The 23,542-nt window shown below is 47.4% G+C and overlaps 3 protein-coding genes across 6 annotated transcripts in view; all 3 read left to right on the plus strand.

Annotated features, from left to right (window-relative positions):
* Positions 1-8,412: 8,412 nt before the first annotated feature.
* Positions 8,413-13,749, plus strand: LOC130358266 (uncharacterized). Of its 2 annotated transcripts, none has more exons than XM_056561247.1 (2): positions 8,413-12,391; positions 12,557-13,749. In XM_056561247.1, exon 1 carries the CDS (start codon positions 9,559-9,561, stop codon positions 10,558-10,560), a length of 1,002 nt encoding a protein of 333 aa, XP_056417222.1. In that variant the 5' UTR covers positions 8,413-9,558; the 3' UTR covers positions 10,561-12,391; positions 12,557-13,749. The 2 variants fall into 2 exon arrangements, with proteins under 2 accessions (XP_056417222.1, XP_056417223.1); XM_056561248.1 differs by having other exon boundaries at positions 8,413-12,023; positions 12,124-13,749.
* Positions 13,505-15,855, plus strand: LOC130357341 (protein starmaker-like). Its single transcript, XM_056560027.1, has 2 exons — positions 13,505-13,540; positions 13,705-15,855. The coding sequence occupies exons 1-2, from the start codon at positions 13,505-13,507 to the stop codon at positions 15,853-15,855; spliced, it is 2,187 nt and encodes a 728-aa protein (XP_056416002.1).
* LOC130358264 (glycerophosphodiester phosphodiesterase domain-containing protein 5-like) overlaps positions 15,832-23,542 on the plus strand; it is a 200,565-nt gene continuing 192,854 nt past the window's right edge. For 2 of the 3 annotated variants that reach the window (XR_008889445.1, XM_056561240.1), the window contains exon 1: positions 15,832-16,176. The gene's annotated coding sequence lies outside the window, so the exon portion shown is untranslated. The remainder of the gene's footprint in view (positions 16,177-23,542) is intronic. The other variant, XM_056561242.1, reaches the window with a different exon arrangement.

Consider the following 23,542-nt stretch of genomic DNA (forward strand, 5'->3'; position numbering starts at 1 on the left):
AGGCCATCGCATGGTTCAGCTGCCACCGGATAGCCGTTTACGGTGCCCCGTGTGGTCCGCTGACGATCTCTTACCTGTCCTCGGGGCCCCGGCGCGTCCTCTTCGGGATCCCCTGCATCGTCGGCGCTCTCCATCGTCGTCATCATGTCGCTGCGCACGCCGTCCAGTCATCCAATAGGAGCGGCGTGCGTAACGATGTGATGGCGGCGACGGAGAGCAAGGATGCCGGGGAAGCAGAGGCCTTGCCGGAGGGTCGGGGACACCCCGGTGACGCGGCGACAGTGTTGGACGGCAACATCCAGGGCAGCGGTGACGAGCGGTGATGGTCCGGAGCGGCGGGGACAGGTGAGTATAACCTCCAATACCAGTGGTCTTCAACCTGCGGACCTCCAGATGTTGCAAAACTACAACTCCCAGCATGCCCGGACAGCCGTTGGCTGTCCGGGCATGCTGGGTGTTGTAGTTTTGCAACATCTGGAGGACTGCAGGTTGTAGACCACTGCCCTATACTTTACATTGCACGGATCCCTCAACATATGATGGTTTCAACAAACGATGGTCAATTTGGAACGGATTACCATCGTATGTTGAGGGACCACCACTATAGTATTTCTAATGAGAAGCAGCACAGAGTACCGTATATACTCGAGTATAAGCCGACCCGAGTATAAGCCGAGACCCCTAATTTCAACCCAAAATCCCAGGAAAAGTTATTGACTCGAGTATAAGCCTAGGGTGGGAAATACATCATCCCCCCCTGTCATCATCCAGACCCCCGTCATTAACATCCTCATCATCATCACCGCCTGTCATCATCCAGACCCTCATCATCATCACTTGTCATCATCCCCTTGTCATCATCCCACACCCCCCCTTCATCATCCCCTTGTCATCATCCCCACCCCCCTTCATCATCCCACCCCCGCCCTTCATCATCCCCTTGTCATCATCCCCACCCCCCTTCATCATCCCCTTGTCATCATCCCACCCCCCCTTCATCATCCCCTTGTCATCATCCCCACCCCCCTTCATCATCCCACCCCCCCTTCATCATCCCCTTGTCATCATCCCACACCCCCCCTTCATCATCCTCTTGTCATCATCCGCCCTCAGTGGTCTTCAACCTGCGGACCTCCAGAGGTTTCAAAACTACAACTCCCAGCAAGCCCGGGCAGCCATCGGCTGTCCGGGCTTGCTGGGAGTTGTAGTTTTGAAACCTCCGGAGGTCCGCAGGTTGAAGACCACTGCGGCCTTCGACATCATCCAGCCCCCTCTCACCCCCTTTAGTTCTGTACAGTACTCGCCTCCGCTCGGCGCTGGTCCGGTGCTGCAGGGCTGTCCGGAGAGGAGGTGGTCCGGTGGGATAGTGGTTCCGGGCTGCTATCTTCACTGGGGGCGCCTCTTCTCCGCGCTTCGGGCCCAGAATAGAGGCGTTGCCTTTACGATGACGCAGAAGTACGTTGGCAATGAACGTACCTCTGCGTCGTTGTCAAGGCAACGTGACTATTCTGGGGCCGAGCCCGAAGCGCTTAGAAGAGGCCTCCCCGGTGAAGATAGCAGCCCGGAACCACTATCCCACCGGACCACCTCCTCTCCGGACAGTCCTGCAGCACCGGACCAGCGCCGAGCGGAGGCGAGTACTGTACAGAACTAAAGGGGGTGAGAGGGGGGCTGGATGATGTCGAAGGCCGCAGTGGTCTTCAACCTGCGGACCTCCGGAGGTTTCAAAACTACAACTCCCAGCAAGCCCGGACAGCCGATGGCTGCCCGGGCTTGCTGGGAGTTGTAGTTTTGAAACCTCTGGAGGTCCGCAGGTTGAAGACCACTGGGGGTGGAGAGTTCACTCGAGTATAAGCCGAGGGGGGTGTTTTCAGCACGAAAAATCGTGCTGAAAAACTCGGCTTATACTCGAGTATATACGGTATTTCAGGAAAGGTGTCAAGAGCAGGGCCGCAGCACAGAGTATTTTAGGAGAGAAATGATGTACTGGTCCTATAAGGGGGTCAGTGACCAGTCCACTTATGTGATGATGGATGATGTTAGTGGGGTCAATGCTGTGGTGTCATGGTGCGGTAAGGGGGGGTGGAGACAGGTAAGTGAATACTGATTGAGAGTAGAATCCCAAGCAGCGCAGAGTATTTAAAGGGGTACTTTGGTGGAAAACATTTTTTTTTAAATCAACTGGTGCCAGAAAGTTAAACAACTTTGTAAATTACTTCTATTAAAAAATCTTTATCCTTCCAGTACTTATCAGCTGCTGTATGCAGCAGTTGATTAAAAAAAGAAAAAAATTCTACCAGAGTACCCCTTTAAGAAGAGGAGTGTACAGCTATAGTAGGTGGTGACCTGTCTGTCCACTTGTAATGATGTTAGTGAGATGGGGGCATGTGATGGGGGCAATGTCACCATGGGAGGAAGAAAATGAAGATAAGTGGGAGGTCAGGACTGAGGGTCACATAGTGGAAGGAGCAGAGCTCAGGGCAGAGTATTTCCGGAGAGGAGTGTGCAGGTTTTCTGAGCAGGAGGGCAATGACCTGTCTGCTCACTAGTGATGAGCGGCAGGGGACATATTCAAATTTGAGATATTTCGCGAATATATGGACGAATATTCGTCCTATGTTCGCAAAATACGCATATTCGCTATGTTCCATCTCTTTTTTTTTTTCCATGCAAAAATTTGTAATGAAATTTGCATAGTGCGCATGCGCGGTTATATCTTTCACCTAAAAGAAGGGAGGGATCAGTGTCCTCTGACTGGAAGTGGCGGTATTCGTGAATATTTGCATATGCGCATATTATTGTTAGTTGAAACCATCGTATGTTGAGGGACCCGTGCAATGGAAAGAATAGGATGTTATACTCACTGCTCCGGACCGTCACCGCTGCCCTGGATGTCGCCCTCCATCGCTGTCCCCGACGCTCCGGACGCCTCTGCTTCCCCGGCATCCTCGCTCTCCGTCGCCTCCATCACGTCACTACGCATGCCGCTCCTACTGGATGACGGGACGGCGTGCGCGGCGATGTGATGACGACGATGGAGAGCGCCGACGATGCAGGGGATCCCGAAGAGGACGCTCCGGAGCCCCGAGGACAGGTAAGTGATCGTCAGCGGACCACTCGGGGCACCGTAAATGGCTATCCGGTGGCAGCTGAAGCAGTCTGCGCTGCCGGATAGCCGTTTATGCGATGGAACAGACATACAAAAGCATCGTATGTTGAGAGGCCATCGCATGTTGAAATTATCGTAAGTCACTGTATTCTAAATATTCGCGAAATCGTGAAGTGTCGATATTCGCGTAAAAAAATTGTACTTCGAATATTCGCGCTCAACACTACTGTTCACGTGATAGCGCCAGTGAGAACAGGGCTGTATGTTACAAGGGCGCTGTCATGATGTGAGATGGAGTCACTGCACCACCATTCTTTCCAGTCTGACCACAGTGCTCTATACTGCCCCCTCTGTCCATGTCAGAAACTGTCTGGACTGTCAGGGATTTGCTCCTGGTCTGGACAGTTCCTGACACGGACTGAGGTGGCAGCAGAGAGCACTATGTTCAGACCAGAAAGAACTACACAAGCAAGCGCAGGGCCATTTTGTATACTGTGAGGGGTGCAGTTTTTTTTTTGTTTTTTTTTATAATGGGGTAATTTATGGGGGATTTTTAACATAAAGATCCCCTCAACTCCACTTCAAGACTGAACTGGTCACTGAAAATTTGGATTTAAAAATTTTAATGAAAATTTGTAAAATTGCTGCAAAACTTTGTCTTCAAAAAGCAAAATCATGGTCTACTTTATGGCGCCAAGATAACGTAGACATAGGGGAAGATTTATCAAAACCTGTCCAGAGGAAAAGTTGCTGAGTTGCCCATAGCAACCAATCAGATCGCTTCTTTCACTTTTCATAGGCTTTTTCAAAAATGAAAGAAACCATCTGATTGGTTGCTATGGGCAACTGGGCAACTTTTCCTCTGGACAGGTTTTGATACATCTCCCCCATAATGTAGATGTGAATCCAAAGGATAGGGGATAAGATGTCTGATTGCGGGAGTCCTGCCGCTGGGGCCCCCCGCGATCTCCTGTAGCATCTGGCATTCTAAACAAACGCAGGGTTCCTGCGTCAGTGGTCGTGACGCCACGGCCATGCCCCTTTGTGACGTGACGCCACGCCCCCTCCATTCATGTCTATGGGAGGGAGCGTGTCTGCCAACACGCCCCCTCAAATAGACATGAATGGAAGGGGCGAGGCGTCACCGCACGAGGGGGAGGGGCCGTGAGATCACGATCACAGCCTCCGGCTCCGAGCGTTGTGAACAAAATGTTCAGAATGCTGGACCACCGGAGTACCCCTTTAATGCATAAAGTGACACAGGTCAGATTTTAAAAAAAATAATTGGTCTGTGTCTGAAGGGGTTAAAGCTGTTTCATGGAATCCGAGCATCCTGAGGTCTCATTCCTGCACTTTGTACTACAGAAACAACTATATTTATGAAAGATAGTTGTGGGGTCAGAGGGCAACATTAGGTAGGCTACACCACCCTGTCACGTGACATAATATCCAGAGTACTACTACTCCCAGCTAGCCTGTACAGTGATCCCTCAACTTACAATGGTCTCAACATACAATAGTTTCAAAATACAATGGTCTTTTCTGGACCATCGTAAGTTGAAACAAGACTCAACATACAATGCTACGGACAGTCCAGATCTGTGATACCTGTCAATGGCCGGAAGAACCGACCAATCAGAATGGGCATTCACTGGTAAAACCCCTGTATTACTGAAGCGTATGCACTGAGAGTGTCTAGTAGCGCCCCCTACAGTACAGGGAGGTATTACATGTTCTGTACACTTTACCTGTATTACTGAAGCGTATGCACTGACTGGTGTCTGGTAGCGCCCCCTACAGTACAGGGAGGTATTACATGTTCTGTACTCTTTACCTGTATTACTGAAGCGTATGCACTGACTGGTGTCTGGTAGCGCCCCCTACAGTACAGGGAGGTACTACATGTTCTGTACACTTTACCTGTACCAGTGTTAGCTGCTCCTTTGGACACCAGGTAAGGGAGACTCCATGTTACTTTTTTAGGACACTGTGTACTGTACAAGACCCTGAAGAAGCTCCTGTCCTCTACATAGACCAGTGTTTCCCAAGCAGGGTCGCCCCAGCTGTTGCAAAACTACAACTCCCAGCATGCCCGGACAGCCGTTGGCTGTCCGGGCATGCTGGGAGTTGTAGTTTTGCAACAGCTGGAGGCTCCCTGCTTGGGAAACACTGACACAGACAGTGATTTACAGCTCCCAGCAGATCTTTCTTACTTTTATATGTAAGGATTTGCTTTATCTATATTAGTTATCTAATTATTTTTCTTTAATCCTCACTTTTTCCTATTTTTGGATGACATTTTGGTGCCTTTAGAATCAATTACCAGGTTTCCATAGAGTTCTGGTCTCAACATACAATGGTTTCAGCATACAATGGTCGTCCTGGAACCAATAAATATTGTAACTTGAGGGACCACTGTATTCAGCTACATAAGGGTGCGTTCACATGGCCGTCTGTCCCCGTTTTTTTTAATCCCCGTTTCGGTTCAGTTCTTGCAGGCTGTAAATGGATTAAAAACAGTTTAAAAAAAAATCCCATTCATGTTAATGGGATTTTTTTTACAATCCGTTTACATCCTTTTGTACCCGTCTGCACCCATTTCCGTTTTTTTTTTTTTTAAGAAAAACGGATACAGTAAATTTAACATTGAAGTCTATGGAAAATGGATGAGCCTTTAAGGTCATCCGTTCGCATCAGTTTTTACGATCCGTTTTTTGTTCCGTTTTTACTTCTGAGCATGCTCAGAACAAAAAAAAAATTTTTTTTCGGTTTGTTAACTGAACATTAAAATTTTGAACATCCGTTTGCATGCGTTATTGTCCTTTTTTTTTTTTAAGTCCGCTTTTATTTTAGACGGATGAAGAACAGGACGGGTCTAGATGGCCGTGTGAACGCAGCCTTAGGGTGCGTTCACACTGCGGAATCTCCGCCAGCTGAATTCGGTGAGCGGAGATTCCGTCTGGCGGTCGCCGCCGAAAATACTTCGGCGCTAGGGCCGCGGGGCACTGAGCCGTCACCATTGACAGCTATGCAGTGCTCGCGGAACCCACGCAAAGAACGAACGTGTTCTTTCTTTGCACGCAACAATTTCAGCCGCGGAATTGTCCGCCGCTGAAATTCCACAGTGTGAACGAGTCTCGCGGAAGACCCATTCACACTAATGTTAAGTTCACACTGTGGAATTCCGCGGGAACTCCGTAGTGTGAACGCACCCTTAGAGTCACACAGTGGACGGAGCAGGGGCTTCCAGCAGCACAGAGTATTTCAGGTGGGGGGCGTTCAGTTATTGTAGGGGGAGCAGTATCATCTATATCTCTCGCACTGAATGTATTTAGTCAGATTCTTTTTTACCCCTTATATTGTGGAGCAGTGCGTTGTGTGAAGGTTAGTCCTGCCCCAGTCCCCCCCCCCCTTACTATAGCGTACGCTCTCCGGGGACGGTATGTGTATAATGAGTTTACCATACAATGCTCCGCTGCAGATCCTGCCGCCCCGAGCTATAGTCTATTCCTAAATGGGTTCAGATATATTGAGCTCATCAATCAGCCCGCCGCGCTTCATATCACTTTATGAGGAAACAACGGCTGCATCCACAGAAGCAGGAAATGTTCAGCTGGTAGTGGAACTACAAGTGCCAGCATGACCGAACAACAAAACTGCTTTGTTATCTAGGGTATAAATAATGCAAAAAAACGTTATGGAGTGCCAACCATAGAGGAAATTCATACGGCTACTATAGGGTAGCTACTACTTAAAGGCAGGTGGCAGAGCTGAAGCAGAACATCTTATTTTACAAAAGGCAATTGCACAATCAGTGAGGTTGCAACACCTGCTGTATTCATTCCCTGTCCACTCCTCTGCCTGTGGCATTGTTCAGCACAAGGCATCATGCTGTAACTATACCTCATGCTTCCTAAATGTCCCTTTAAATATATATATGTATGTGTTGGCTTTAGGGGCTGGTCAGTGGTGATGACATCACCCAGGGGGCAGGGCTTAAGCTCAGTGACAAGTTTCAGCCACACCACTTGAGATAGCAGAGGATAATGTGTCATATCAGGAGAGAGGGAGGAGCCAGGGATCTGCTGAGACAACATCAAACTGACAATAAGAGGTCTACGCCACTCACGTTTCAGAAGACAGGAACACCGGTGGATGTGGATCCGCTGGACCTGTGTGGCAGATGACTCGGACCGTACCAGGGAGCGGAGTCTAAGGTGAGTGAGTGACGGACTAGGGCTCGCATGCGGGCACGTCCCGCGATGCGAGTTCCAACCCTGTCGACAGCAGCAGGCAACGGGACCATGCACTCACGGCCAGCGTGTGCGGCCGGAGTGTCAGAGCCCGCCGCAAAGCGGGATGGACTTGCTGTGGCAGGCGGCACCCAGGTCACTACCCCTGGAACGGCTCGACCACACAGGCTGCTGAGGAGATGCGAGGCACAGGAGGGATAAGGCAGCTCATAGTCTGGATAGCAGAAGGTCAGGGCAGGCAGCGCAGTAGCGTAGTCAGGACGTAGCAGGAGGTCAGAAGGCAGGCGGTAGAGGAGCAAGGTCAAGTCACAGAGCAAAAGATCTGATACACGGCTAGGCAATACAGATGAACGCTTTCTCAAATGCACAAGCAACAAAGATCCGGCAGGGAACTGAGGAGGGTGGATGAATTTATCAATGAGCCACAGGTGAATTACACTAATGAGCGCACTGGCCCTTTAAATCTTAAAGCTCCAGCGTGCACGCGCCCTAGGGGACAAGGACACGCGCGCTGGAGCAGAGAGGCAGAGGCGGGGGCAGGAGAAACACCCAGTGAGTGACGGACTGGGGCTCGCATGCGGGCACGTCCCGCGATGCGAGTTCCAGTCCTGTCGGCAGCAGCAGGCAACGGGACCATGCACTCATGGCCAGCGCATGCGGCCGGAGTGCACAACGTAACACCTGTCAGAAGAGAGATAGAATGTGAGTGACTGCTGAGACAACACCACACTGACAATAGGAGGACTTCAGAACTTTCTGTCAGAAGAGAGGATGGAGCCAGGGATCTGCTGAGACAACACCAAACTGGCAATAAGAGGTCTACACAACTACCTGTCAGAAGAGAGGAAGAAGGTGAGGAACTGCTGAGACAACACCACAATGACAACGAGAGGACTATACAACTTCCTTCAAAAGTAAGGGAGGAGTCAGGGATCTGCTGAGACGACACCACATTGACAATGAGAGGATTACACAACTTCCTGTCAGGAGAGAGGGAGGAGTTGGAGGGCTTCTGACTCAACACCACACACTTACAATGAGATAACTACACAACTTCCTGTCAGGAGAGAGGGAGGAGCTGCTGAGGAAACACCACACTGACAATGAAAGGACTACACAACTTACTGTTAGAGGTATTTCCAGGAAAAACATGCTGAAGCCTGTACATTGTGTGATAACACTGTATTAGTAAGTTATGTATCTTGGGGCGATAGTCTTATTTAAATACAGTTTTCTGATACCAGAATGCCCCTGTAAGAAATTGTCATGGTAGCTGAACCATCTATAAATTTTTTCACATTTCTGAAGTCTTGCCGTGCAGGAGTTAAGGAAAGCTGGGTAACAGCTGTAATAGCTGCCGCTTTGCTTTCCCCCAAAGAAGAACTAAGAAAATAATTGTTTTAAATATTTCAGAGCTGCGGCCTTCATACACCCCCCCCCCCCCCGACATTATAATCTATGGCTGCGCAACAAAGCTGGCGGCAAACGTTACATTGAGAACATTCGCGTCACCATTGTTTCTCCTTTCGTAGGAAGGAAGAGTCTGATTTCCCAGAAGACAATAGGGATTATATAGAACACTTTTGGCAGCTCATAGTGAAAACACGTCCATTGTATCATCGCGCTGCGCTGCAAGGTCACCGTACACGTCCGCCGGCTTAGATACGCCATATTACAAGGAAAAGGGTGCGAATGTACATTGTCAACACACATTTATATTAACCCCTTCTTTCCTATTGGGAAATCATGGATCTGGAAATTCAGCATATACTCTTATACTCTTTGTACTGTAGCCACGACTAAGGAGAGAACCAGGAAACGTGTCGGTTTTCTGAGGTGTCTGCGTACAGGCCACTGACACGTGCGGCTTTGATGAATCTTTAATAGCAGATCCTCATCTACCATCCCAGCACTGGATGCATCTTCTACTGCCCTCTCTATTTCCACTCTACATGGATGTGGTTTTCCGAAGGCCGGAACAGCAAGTATCCCAGAACCGGTGAGGAGCTGCGAAATTGTATTATTCTTCTGATGTAGTGATCGGTACCTACCAAATGTGTCCAAGAAAGGACAACTGGTGACCATTGATGGGTGAAGCCTACAACTTCGAATCCAGTTCCCTAAGAGTTGCTGTAATGCAAACTGCTGAAAAACTTCCGGCTGTTTGTTAAAGAAAGAAGTCAGATCACACAGGACATGGCAGCTTGTTGTGTATACAGCCCCACAGAGCGTCCATGTGACTCCTGTCCACTACCAAAGTGTCTACAATGGGCATCAGAACTGGAGCAATGGAAGAAGGTGTCAGGTCTGATGGATGACGTTCTCCATCATGTGGACTGCCGGGTGCGTCACATATCTGAGGAAGAGATGGCACCAGGATGGGAAGGAGTCAGGAGGGGGCAGTGTGATGGGCCCTCACCTTGTGTTCTGGCATCAGGTGGATGTTACTGTAATATGTTTCACCTACCTCACTATTGTACAGACCAAGTCCTCTCCTTCATGGCAGCTGGACCCCTAATGGCGGTGACCTCTTTCAGTAGGATAATGCCCCCGACCGCACTGCAGACATTGTTCAGGAATGAGGAACATGACAAAGAGATGAAGATGGTGACTCGGCCTCCAGATTCCCCACATCTCATCCGATCGATCGTCTGTGGGATCTGCTGGAGAAACAAGTCCCATCCATGGAGGCCGCACCTCAAGTCCCATCCATGGAGGCCGCACCTCAAGTCCCTTCCATGGAGGCCGCACCTCAAGTCCCATTCATGGAGGCTGCACCTCAAGTCCCATTCATGGAGGCTGCACCTCAAGTCCCATTCATGGAGGCCGCACCTCAAGTCCCATTCATGGACGCCGCACCTCAAGTCCCATCCATGGAGTCTGCACCTCAAGTCCCATCCATGGAGGCCGCACCTCAAGTCCCATCCATGGAGGCCCCACCTCAAGTCCCATCCATGGAGGCCGCACCTCAAGTCTCATCCATGGAGGCCGCACCTCAAGTCCCATCCATGGAGGCCACACCTCAAGTCCCATCCATGGAGGCCGCACCTCAAGTCTCATCCATGGAGGCCGCACCTCAAGTCCCATCCATGGAGGCCGCACCTCAAGTCCCATCCATGGAGGCACTGCACAACTAACAGGGTTGGCTTTATTGCAGGAATAAGGTTTCCAATTTGCCTCCCCAAACACATGGAATAAAAAATTCATCCAAAACATGTATGTATCCCAACATTGAAAGTAAAACTACCGCTCACCCTCCACAACAAGAGACCTCACAATGGTAAAAAAAAATTACGGGGATAGGCTTCTTTCACACTGCCATTGCGCCACGTCGAGAACGGCCATCAAACTCTCTTTTTTTTTTTTTAGTTTGACAGACGTCATTCTGACTGGGCACAATGGGCAACAGCGGGTTCCAATGGACCGCACTATAGTCAATGGGGTCTATTTGGCGCTGTTGTTTTTCAGCGGGAGTAGCAGGAAAAAAAGACGGCGCAAGCTGTATTTCTTTCTCCCGCTATTTTTCCTGGTGGCCCCGACGGCCGTCACACTACCGTGTAACAATGGTAGTGTGAAAGGGGCCTTAGAAGAGGACAATCCAAAACAATACAAAAACTCAGTCATTTTGGTCTTGTAGTAATAGTACTGACTTACAGAATAAAGTTATCAGGTCTGGCTGAATGTCCGCTTGGAGCAGGCACCGCCTAATACTATGGCTGTAGCACAAACTCATGTCGCGCGCGTGCATATATACATATATATATAAACAGGAGAATACAGCAGCACACTGCTAGCACAAAGATACAGATAAAACATGAAATGCTATATAGATATAATGCAAAAAATGAGGTACTTAGCTCACAATTTGGCGCCCAAATAGTTTGGACCATCCCACCACGGTAAGGTGACCTCATTGGGATGGACCCAACACTGTGAATATGCCTCTGTGCAATCAGTTAAACAGGCTCGCAGTACAGTTCCCCCCCACATTAGGTGCGGTACAGTTCCCCCCACATTAGGTTGGCAGTACAGTTCCCCCACATTAGGTGCAGTATAGTTCCCCCACATTAGGTGCAGTATAGTTCCCCCACATTAGGTGCAGTACAGTTCCTCCACATTAGGAGCAGTATAGTTCCCTCACATTAGGTGCAGTATAGTTCCCCCACATTAGGTGCAGTATAGTTCCCCCATATTTGGCCCAGTATAGTTCCCCCACATTAGGTGCAGTATAGTCCCCCACATTAGGTGCAGTATAGTTCCCCCACATTAGGTGCAATATAGTTCCCCCATATTTGGTACAGTATAGCACCCCCACATTAGGTGCAGTATAGTTCCCCCACATTAGGTGCAGTATAGTTCCACACATTTGGTGCAGTATAGTTCCCCCACATTAGGTGCAGTATAGTCCCCCATATGTGGTGCAGTATAGTTCCCCACATTAGGTGCAGTATAGTCCCCCACATTAGGTGCAGTATAGTTCCCCCACATTAGGTGCAGTATAGTCCCCCACATTTGGTGCAGTATAGTTCCCCCACATTAGGTGCAGTATAGTCCCCCATATGTGGTGCAGTATAGTTCCCCACATTAGGTGCAGTATAGTCCCCCACATTAGGTGCAGTATAGTTCCCCCAAATTAGGTGCAGTATAGTCCCCCACATTTGGTGCAGTATAGTTCCCCCACATTAGGTGCAGTATAGTTCCCCCACATTAGGTGCAATATAGTTCCCCCATATTTGGTGCAGTATAGCTCCCCCACATTAGGTGCAGTATAGTTCCCCCACATTAGGTGCAGTATAGTTCCACACATTTGGTGCAGTATAGTTCCCCCACATTAGGTGCAGTATAGTCCCCCATATGTGGTGCAGTATAGTTCCCCACATTAGGTGCAGTATAGTCCCCCACATTAGGTGCAGTATAGTTCCCACACATTAGGTGCAGTATAGTCCCCCACATTTGGTGCAGTATAGTTCCCCCACATTAGGTGCAGTATAGTCCCCCATATGTGGTGCAGTATAGTTCCCCACATTAGGTGCAGTATAGTCCCCCACATTAGGTGCAGTATAGTTCCCCCAAATTAGGTGCAGTATAGTCCCCCACATTTGGTGCAGTATAGTTCCCCCACATTAGGTGCAGTATAGTCCCCCATATGTGGTGCAGTATAGTTCCCCACATTAGGTGCAGTCCCCCACATTAGGTGCAGTATAGTTCCCCACATTAGGTGCAGTATAGTTCCCCACATTAGGTGCAGTATAGTTCCTCCACATTAGGTGCAGTATAGTTCCCCCACATTAGGTGCAGTATAGTTCCCCACATTAGGTGCAGTATAGTTCTCCACATTAGGTTGGCAGTATAGCTCCCCACATTAGGTGCAGTATAGTCCCCCACATTAGGTGCAGTATAGTCCCCCACATTAGGTGCAGTATAGTTCCCCACAGACATACAGCCTTCAGCCATATACAGTGTATGCCTGGAGGCTGTATGTCTGTGTACTGCCCCACTTCAGTGTTCCGACCACCGCTCCACCGGTCTGGGATCACGATCTACTGCTATGGCCTATAGGCCATAGCAGTAGGTCCAGGGACTGGAGGAGCGGTGGTCGGAACACCAAAGATGAAGCTCAACTTACCATGCGTGCGCGTGTGCGTCCTGCTCCTCGATGCTCCGCTCCTATGGGCACACGCACAGGACGCTCAGTGATGTCCCTGCGTGTGCTACCTCCCGGCGGCCCTAGGTTTTTAAAGTTAACGCGGGGCCGCAGAAAGGTAACAGGGACATCCTTGTGTTCTGAAAAGATCTTTCGGGACACAGGGATGTCCAGAATGTGACGGGGGCGATTAGGGTTTGCCCAGGCACACCCGGAACACCCCATGCGCACGTCTATGAGCAGTAGGACCGCACAGGCAGTGCCATCTCTATGGATGACAATGCAGTCCCAGCGATAGTGATGAGGATGATGATAGTGATGATAATGAGGGTAGTGATGACAAGGATTATAGTGAAGATGATGATGACAGTGATGATAAGGATGATAGTAATAAAGATGAGGATGATAGTTATGATGATGAAGATGATAGTAATGATGGTGGGGATGATAGTAATGATGGTGGGGATGATAGTAATGATGGTGGGGATGATAGTAATGATGGTGGGGATGATAGTAATGATGGACGGGATGATAGTAATGATGGTGGGGATGATAGTGATGATGGTGGGGATGATAGTGATGATGGTGGGGATGATAGTAATGATGGTGGGGATGATAGTAATGATGGTGGGGATGATAGTAATGATGGTGGGAATGATAGTAATGATGGTGGGGATGATAGTGAATTATATGATAAGGATGATGAGGATAATAGTGATGAGGATGACAGTGAATTATATAATAGGGATGATGAGGATGATAGTGAATTATATAATAGGGATGATGAGGATGATAGTGAATTGTATAATAAGGATGATGAGGATGATAGTGAATTATATAATAGGGATGATGAGGATGATAGTGAATTGTATAATAAGGATGATGAGGATGATAGTGAATTATATGATAGGGATGATGAGGATGATAGTGAATTATATGATAGGGATGATGAGAATGATAGTGAATTATATGATAGGGATGATGAGGATGATAGTGAATTATATGATAGGGATGATGAGGATGATAGTGAATTATATAAGGATGATGAGGATGATAGTGAATTATATGATAGGGATGTTGAGGATGATAGTGAATTATATAAGAATGATGAGGATGATAGTGAATTACATGATAGGGATGATGAGGATGATAGTAATGATGGTGGGGATAATAGTGATGATGGTGAGGGTAGTGAAGATGAGGATGGCAGTAATGATGATGATGATGATGATGGTGATATTGATGAGGATAATAGTGATGAGGATGATAGTGAATTATATGATAAGGATGATGAGGATGATAGTGAATTATATAATAGGGATGATGAGGATGATAGTGAATTATATAATAGGGATGATGAGGATGATAGTGAATTCTATAATAGGGATGATGAGGATGATAGTGAATTATATGATAGGGATGATGAGGATGATAGTGAATTATATGATAGGGATGATGAGGATGATAGTGAATTATATGATAGGGATGATGAGGATGATAGTGAATTATATGATAGGGATGATGAGGATGATAGTGAATTATATGATAGGGATGATGAGGATGATAGTGAATTATATGATAAGGATGATGAGGATGATAGTGAATTGTATGATAGGGATGTTGAGGATGATAGTGAATTATATAAGAATGATGAGGATGATAGTGAATTACATGATAGGGATGATGAGGATGATAATGATGGTGGGGATGATAGTGATGATGGTGAGGGTAGTGAAGATGAGGATGGCAGTAATGATGATGATGATGATGGTGATATTGATGAGGATAATAGTGATGAGGATGATAGTGAATTATATGATAAGGATGATGAGGATGATAGTGAATTATATAATAGGGATGATGAGGATGATAGTGAATTATATGATAGGGATGATGAGGATGATAGTGAATTATATGATAGGGATGATGAGGATGATAGTGAATTATATAATAGGGATGATGAGGATGATAGTGAATTATATGATAAGGATGATGAGGATGATAGTGAATTATATAAGGATGATGAGGATGATAGTGAATTACATGATAGGGATGATGAGGATGATAGTGAATTATATAATAGGGATGATGAGGATGAAAGTGAATTATATAATAGGGATGATGAGGATGATAGTGAATTATATAATAGGGATGATGGGGATGATAGTGAATTATATAATAGGGATGATGGGGATGATAGTGAATTATATAATAGGGATGGTGAGGATGATAGTGAATTATATAAGGATGATGATGGTGATAGTGAATTATATGATAGGGATGATGGGGATGATAGTGAATTATATAAGGATGATGAGGATGATAGTGAATTACATGATAGGGATGATGAGGATGATAGTGAATTATATAATAGGGATGATGAGGATGATAGTGAATTATATGATAAGGATGATGGGGATGATAGTGAATTATATGATAGGGATGATGAGGATGATAGTGAATTATATAATAGGGATGATGGGGATGATAGTGAATTATATAAGGATGATGATGGTGATAGTGAATTATATGATAGGGATGATGGGGATGATAGTGAATTATATAAGGATGATGAGGATGATAGTGAATTATATAATAGGGATGATGAGGATGATAGTGAATTATATAATAGGGATGATGAGGATGATAGTGAATTAAATGATAAGGATGATGAGGATGATAGTGAATTACATGATAAGGATGATGACAATTATAGTAGTGCTGATGATGAGGATGATGATAGTGAGGGTCAAAATAGTAATGATAGTGAAGATGAGGATGATAGTGATGATTATAATAATCCCCAACCTCTGGCTCCCATCATGCTCTGGCAGCCCACATCTTCATGACAATTGTAGTCCTAACTTTTGGCTCTCCAGCTGCTGCAGAACTACAGTTCCCATCATGCTCTTCAGCTGTCAGTTTTACAGCCGCAGGTCGGGGACCACCGGCGGTGCCTGCCCCTTTAAGACCCGGGCGTGTCAGTGACAGGCGCGTGTTCCTTTAAGGCCCGGGGCGGGGCGGGGCTTGGGCTGCGTGACGGGGGCGGGGCCTGTGCGCTGTGTAGAGCGGGTGTCGGTGCGGGGAGCGGATCACACGGGGCTGGAGCTCGGTCTCCTCCGCACACACCCGGCCAGCGGGCACCACGGGCTGCCGGACACCTGCACAGGGTAAGTGCCACCCGCCGCACCCTATGGGAGGGACTACAGGTACCAGGTCACCCACCGCCCCCTGTCCCTGAATGCCCCCTTATCCTGCATGAAAGGCAGCGGACGGGAACTACAGATCCCAGCGTGTCTCTTTTGATTCCAGGCTTTCTAATACTTGTAGTTCTCCTGTTAGACCAGTGTTTCCCAACCAGGGTGCCCACAGCTGTTGCAAAACTACAACTCCCAGCATGCCCGGACAGCCTTTGGCTGTCCGGGCATGCTGGGAGTTGTAGTTTTGCAACATCTGGAGGGACCCTGGTTGGGAAACACTTGTGTCAGACCATGGCAGCCAGTGCGAGGATTTACATGTGACCTCAGGCAGATACTACAACTCCCAGCATGCCCCCTCAGCTGTTACACTTCCCAGCATGTCTCCTCTGCTCTCAGGCCTCCTGGGACTTGTAGTTCTCCACAGCAGCATGTCAAGGAAGAGGTTCATGAGCGGAAAAGATACTACAACTCCTAGTATGTCTCCAGTGGTTAGGCATCCTGGTACTTGTAGTTCTCCTGAAGGCACTCTGCAGTACAGTATAGAATCCTGGTACTTGTAGTTCTCCTGGAGGGACATCAGTACAGTATAGCATCCTGGTACTTGTAGTTCTCCTGGAGGGACATCAGTACAGTATAGCATCCTGGTACTTGTAGTTCTCCTGGAGGGACATCAGTACAGTATGGCATCCTGGTACTTGTAGTTCTCCTGAAGGGACATCAGTACAGTATGGCATCCTGGTACTTGTAGTTCTCCTGGAGGGGCATCAGTACAGTATGGCATCCTGGTACTTGTAGTTCTCCTGGAGGGGCATCAGTACAGTATGGCATCCTGGTACTTGTAGTTCTCCTGGAGGGACCTTAGTACAGTATGGCATCCTGGTACTTGTAGTTCTCCTGAAGGGACATCAGTACAGTATAGCATCCTGGTACTTGTAGTTCTCCTGGAGGGACCTTAGTACAGTATGGCATCCTGGTACTTGTAGTTCTCCTGAAGGGACATCAGTACAGTATAGCATCCTGGTACTTGTAGTTCTCCGGGAGGGGCCTTAGTACAGTATAGAATCCTGGTACTTGTAGTTCTCCTGGAGGGACATCAGTACAGTATAGCATCCTGGTACTTTTAGTTCTCCTGGAGGAACACTGCAGTACAGTATAGCATCCTGGTACTTGTAGTTCTCCTGAAGGGACATCAGTACAGTATGGCATCCTGGTACTTGTAGTTCTCCAGGAGGAACATCAGTACAGTATGGCATCCTGGTACTTGTAGTTCTCCGGGAGGGACATCAGTACAGTATGGCATCCTGGTACTTGTAGTTCTCCAGGAGGAACATCAGTACAGTATGGCATCCTGGTACTTGTAGTTCTCCAGGAGGAACATCAGTACAGTATGGCATCCTGGTACTTGTAGTTCTCCTGGAGGGGCATCAGTACAGTATGGCATCCTGGTACTTGTAGTTCTCCTGGAGGAACACTGCAGTACAGTATGGCATCCTGGTACTTGTAGTTCTCCTGGAGGGAGCTTAGTACAGTATGGCATCCTGGTACTTGTAGTTCTCCTTGAGGGACATCAGTACAGTATGGCATCCTGGTACTTGTAGTTCTCCTGGAGGGGCATCAGTACAGTATGGCATCCTGGTACTTGTAGTTCTCCTGGAGGGACATCAGTACAGTATAGCATCCTGGTACTTGTAGTTCTCCTGGAGGGGCATCAGTACAGTATGGCATCCTGGTACTTGTAGTTCTCCTGGAGGGACCTTAGTACAGTATGGCATCCTGGTACTTGTAGTCCTCCTGGAGGGGCATTAGTACAGTATGGCATCCTGGTACTTGTAGTTCTCCTGTAGGGATCTTAGAACAGTATAGCATCCTGGTACTTGTAGTTCTCCTGGAGGGACATCAGTACAGTATGGCATCCTGGTACTTGTAGTTCTCCTGGAGGGGCATTAGTACAGTATGGCATCCTGGTACTTGTAGTTCTCCTGTAGGGATCTTAGAACAGTATAGCATCCTGGTACTTGTAGTTCTCCTGGAGGGGCATTAGTACAGTATAGCATCCTGGTACTTGTAGTTCTCCTGGAGGGGCATTAGTACAGTATAGCATCCTGGTACTTGTATTTCTCCTGTAGGGATCTTAGAACAGTATGGCATCCTGGTACTTGTAGTTCTCCTGGAGGGGCATTAGTACAGTATAGCATCCTGGTACTTGTAGTTCTCCTGGAGGGGCATTAGTACAGTATAGCATCCTGGTACTTGTAGTTCTCCTGGAGGGGCATTAGTACAGTATAGCATCCTGGTACTTGTAGTTCTCCTGGAGGGGCATTAGTACAGTATAGCATCCTGGTACTTGTAGTTCTCCTGGAGGGGCATTAGTACAGTATAGCATCCTGGTACTTGTAGTTCTCCTGGAGGGGCATTAGTACAGTATAGCATCCTGGTACTTGTAGTTCTCCTGGAGGGGCATTAGTACAGTATAGCATCCTGGTGCTTGTAGTTCTCCTGGAGGGGCATCAGTACAGTATGGCATCCTGGTACTTGTAGTTCTCCTGCAGGGACATCAGTACAGTATGGCATCCTGGTACTTGTAGTTCTCCTGGAGGGGCATCAGTACAGTATGGCATCCTGGTACTTGTAGTTCTCCTGGAGGGGCATCAGTACAATATGTCATCCTGGTACTTGTAGTTCTCCTGGAGGGGCATCAGTACAGTATGGCATCCTGGTACTTGTAGTTCTCCTGGAGGGGCATCAGTACAGTATGGCATCCTGGTACTTGTAGTTCTCCTGGAGGGACATCAGTACAGTATGGCATCCTGGTACTTGTAGTTCTCCTGGAGGGGCATCAGTACAGTATGGCATCCTGGTACTTGTAGTTCTCCTGGAGGAATCTTAGAACAACCTATTGAGTGAGGAAGAGATGAGTGAATATTTTAGGGGAACTACAAGTCTCAGCATCAAAGTTATTGCAGCGAAACTCTCAAGTATTATCAAGTGTGAAAGCAGTTAGGGTATGCTGATACTTGTAGTTCCCCCTCCTGCTGCTGGTACCTAACAATGAGGAGAGCCACCAATGCCAGCATGAACATACAGTGTTAAGAGTTGCTGATACTTATAGTTCCACTACAATCAAAATATATTCTATGCCGTATTCCCTTGATGGTTAGTTATATACTTGCTGGTACTTGTGGTTCTCCTGGAAGAACAGCACAATGGATGCCACGCTCGGTGGGTCTGTTCTGCGCTGTCCGGATCTTTGTTATGGTCAGTGACTGGTGACATTGTCCGGACCAGATATAGTTATAACAATATAATTCTAATCTGCAGAGTCGTCAGGTGTGAACAGGTCTTATGTCTCTGGATGTAAACGTTTCCATTCACTGACAGCAAGCCCTTTAAATGGGTTGTAAAAACAACACCACACCTGTGCTCAGGCTGTGTGCGGTATTACAGCTCTGCTACATTCTCTTGGAACCGAGCTGCAGTACCACAGACAGCCTGAGGACAGGAGTGGCGCTGTTTCTGGAAGAAATCAACAATGTTTTGTTCTAAACCTGTATAACCCCTTATAATTATACCGGTGATTCCGCACATTGTGCCATCTTATGACTGGTATGTGCCAACACCACTGGGTATTTGGGTCAGTGTTGCAGTTCTGTTGTGCCGGGACATGTTGGTTACTTGGTAGTTCTGCCTGTCGCTCGGTGCCACGGCTGATCGGGGGCATATGCTGGGTTTTCATTCACCGGAGACCATTGTTTTGGGGATTGGTGATGCACGTGCGCGGCGCGGATTATCTGCTGCTAAAAATGGAAACTGCCAGAGAGAATTTAAGGTGACGCTACAGAGCTGTGTGCCCGGCTGGCTGCAGGGAGGAGGCTGGTGCTGTGTTGTGCCCGGCTGATGCTGTGTTGTGCCCGGCTGGCTGCAAGGAGAGGAGGCTGGTGCTGTGTTGTGCCCGGCTGGCTGCAAGGAGAGGAGGCTGGTGCTGTGTTGTGCCCGGCTGGCTGCAGGGAGGAGGCTGGTGCTGTGTTGTGCCCGGCTGGCTGCAGGGAGGAGGCTGGTGCTGTGTTGTGCCCGGCTGGCTGCAGGGAGGAGGCTGGTGCTGTGTTGTGCCCGGCTGGCTGCAGGGAGGAGGCTGGTGCTGTGTTGTGCCCGGCTGGCTGCAGGGAGGAGGCTGGTGCTGTGTTGTGCCCGGCTGGCTGCAGGGAGGAGGCTGGTGCTGTGTTGTGCCCGGCTGGCTGCAGGGAGGAGGCTGGTGCTGTGTTGTGCCCGGCTGGCTGCAGGGAGGAGGCTGGTGCTGTGTTGTGCCCGGCTGGCTGCAGGGAGGAGGCTGGTGCTGTGTTGTGCCCGGCTGGCTGCAGGGAGAGGAGGCTGGTGCTGTGTGTTAGTGCAGGAGCCGGGAATGGGGTATCGGTGACAAAATCAGTGTGTCTTCCTGTTGCCAAACTACAACTCCCAGCATGCCCGGACAGCCTTTGGCTTCCTATCCTTTTCATCTATCCCCAATCACAATATTTCAGCCATTTGGAAGTTATCCTGAAACACACACATACATATACATAAATACACACATACATATACATAAATACACACACACATATACATAAATACACACACACACACACATACATAAATACACACACATATACATAAATACACACCCATACATAAATATACACACATACATATACATAAATACACACACATACATAAATATACACACATGCATATACATAAATACACACACATACATAAATATACACACATACATATACATAAATACACACACATACATATACATAAATACACACACATACATAAATACACACATACATATACATAAATATACACACATACATATACATAAATACACACATACATATACATAAATACACACCCATACATAAATATACACACATACATATACATAAATACACACACATACATAAATATACACACATACATATACATAAATATACACACATACATATACATAAATACACACACATACATAAATATACACATACATATACATAAATACACACACATACATAAATACACACATACATATACATAAATATACACACATACATATACACACATACATATACATAAATACACACACATACATATACATAAATACACACACATACATAAATATACACACATACATATACATAAATACACACAGTCATGGTCGTAAATGTTGGCACCCCTGAAATTGTTCAAGAAAATGAATTATTTCTCACAGAAAAGGATTGCAGTAACACGTTTTGCTATACACATGTTTATTCCCTTTGTGTGGATTGGAACTAAACCAAAAAAGGGAGGAAAAAAAAGCAAATTGGACATAATGTCACCAAACTCCAAAAATGGGCTGGACAAAATTATTGGCACCCTTTCAAAATTGTGGAAAAATAAGATTGTTTCAAGCATGTGATGCTCCTTTAAACTCACCTGGGGAAAGTAACAGGTGTGGGCAATATAAAAATCACACCTGAAAGCAGATAAAAAGGAGAGAAGTTCACTTAGTCTTTGCATTGTGTGTCTGTGTGTGCCACACTAAGCATGGACAACAGAAAGAGGATAAGATAACTGTCTGAGGACCAAAATTGTGGAAAAATATCAACAATCTCAAGGTTACAAGTCCATCTCCAGAGATCTAGATTTGTCTTTGTCCACAGTGCGCAACATTATCAAGAAGTTTGCAACCCATGGCCCTGTAGATAATCTCCCTGGGCGTGGACAGAAGAGAAAAATTAATGAAAGGTGTCCTGCAGGCTCAGGGAGCATCAGTGTCAGTGCGAACTATCCGTTGTCATTTAAATGAAATGAAACGCTATGGAGGAGACCCAGGAGCACCCCGCTATGGAGGAGACCCAGGAGGACCCCACTATGGAGGAGACCCAGGAAGACCCCACTATGGAGGAGACCCAGGAGGACCCCACTATGGAGGAGACCCAGGAGGACCCCACTATGGAGGAGACCCAGGAGGACCCCACTATGGAGGAGACCCAGGAGGACCCCACTATGGAGGAGACCCAGGAGTACCCCACTATGGAGGAGGCCCAGGAGGACCCCACTATGGAGGAGGCCCAGGAGGACCCCACTATGGAGGAGGCCCAGGAGGACCCCACTATGGAGGAGGCCCAGGAGGACCCCACTATGGAGGAGGCCCAGGAGGACCCCACTATGGAGGAGGCCCAGGAGGACCCCACTATGGAGGAGGCCCAGGAGGACCCCACTATGGAGGAGGCCCAGGAGGACCCCACTATGGAGGAGGCCCGGGAGGACCCCACTATGGAGGAGACCCGGGAGGACCCCAGTATGGAGGAGACCCAGGAGGACCCCACTGCTGACACAGAGACATAAAAAAAACAAGACTACATTTTGCCAAAATGAACTTGAGTAACCAAAATCCTTCTGGGAAAACGTCTTGTGGACAGATGAGACCAAGATAGAGCTTTTTGGTAAAGCACATCATTCTACTGTTTACCGAAAACGGAATGAGGCCTACAAAGAAAAGAACACAGGACCTACAGTGAAATATGGTGGAGGTCAGTGATGTTTTGGGTTGTTTTGCTGCCTCTGGCCCTGGGGGCCTTGAATGTGTACAAGACATCATGAAATCTGGGGATTACCAATGGATTTTGGGTCGCACTGTACAGCCCAGTGTCAGAAAGCTGGGTTTGTGTCCGAGATCTTGGGTCTTCCAGCAGGACAATGACCCCAAACATACATCAAAAAGCCCCCAGAAATGGATGGCAACAAAGTGCTGGAGAGTTCTGAAGTGTCAGCAATGAGTCCAGATCTAAATCCCATTGATCACCTGTGGAGAGATCTTAAAATTACTGTTGGGAAAAGGCGCCTTCCAATAAGAGAGACCTGGAGCAGTTTGTAAAGGAAGAGTGGTCCAACATTCCGGCTGAGAGGTGTTAGAAGCTTATTGATAGTTATAGGAAGCCACTGATTTCAGTTATTTTTTTCCAAAGGGTCTGCAACCAAATATTAAGGTAAGGGTGCCAATAATTATGTCCAGCCCATTTTTGGAGTTTGGTGACATTATGTCCAATTTGCTTTTTTTCCTCCTTTTTTTGGTTTAGTTCCAATCCACACTAAGGGAATAAACATGTGTATAGCAAAACATGTGTTACTGCAATCCTTTTCTGTGAGAAATACTTCATTTTCTAGAAAAATTTCAGGGGTGCCAACATTTACGGCCATGACTGTAAACACATACATACATATACACAATATACATATATATATATATACACACACACATATATCTATACACACACACACACACACGTACGTTTTATAAGCACACATACACACAAAC

The sequence above is a fragment of the Hyla sarda genome, chromosome 2, assembly GCF_029499605.1.
Source record: "Hyla sarda isolate aHylSar1 chromosome 2, aHylSar1.hap1, whole genome shotgun sequence".
Classification (NCBI taxonomy): Eukaryota; Metazoa; Chordata; class Amphibia; order Anura; family Hylidae; genus Hyla; species Hyla sarda.

Excerpts from the sequence above, each read along its gene's own strand:
- LOC130358266 (XM_056561247.1), top strand. The coding sequence starts at position 9,559 with ATGGCAGCTTGTTGTGTATACAGCCCCACAGAGCGTCCATGTGACTCC.
- LOC130357341 (XM_056560027.1), top strand. The coding sequence starts at position 13,505 with ATGGTGGGGATGATAGTAATGATGGACGGGATGATA. Across the intron at positions 13,541-13,704 it reads TAATGATGGACGGGATGATA|GATGATGAGGATAATAGTGA; the intron begins GTAATGATGGTG and ends TTATATGATAAG.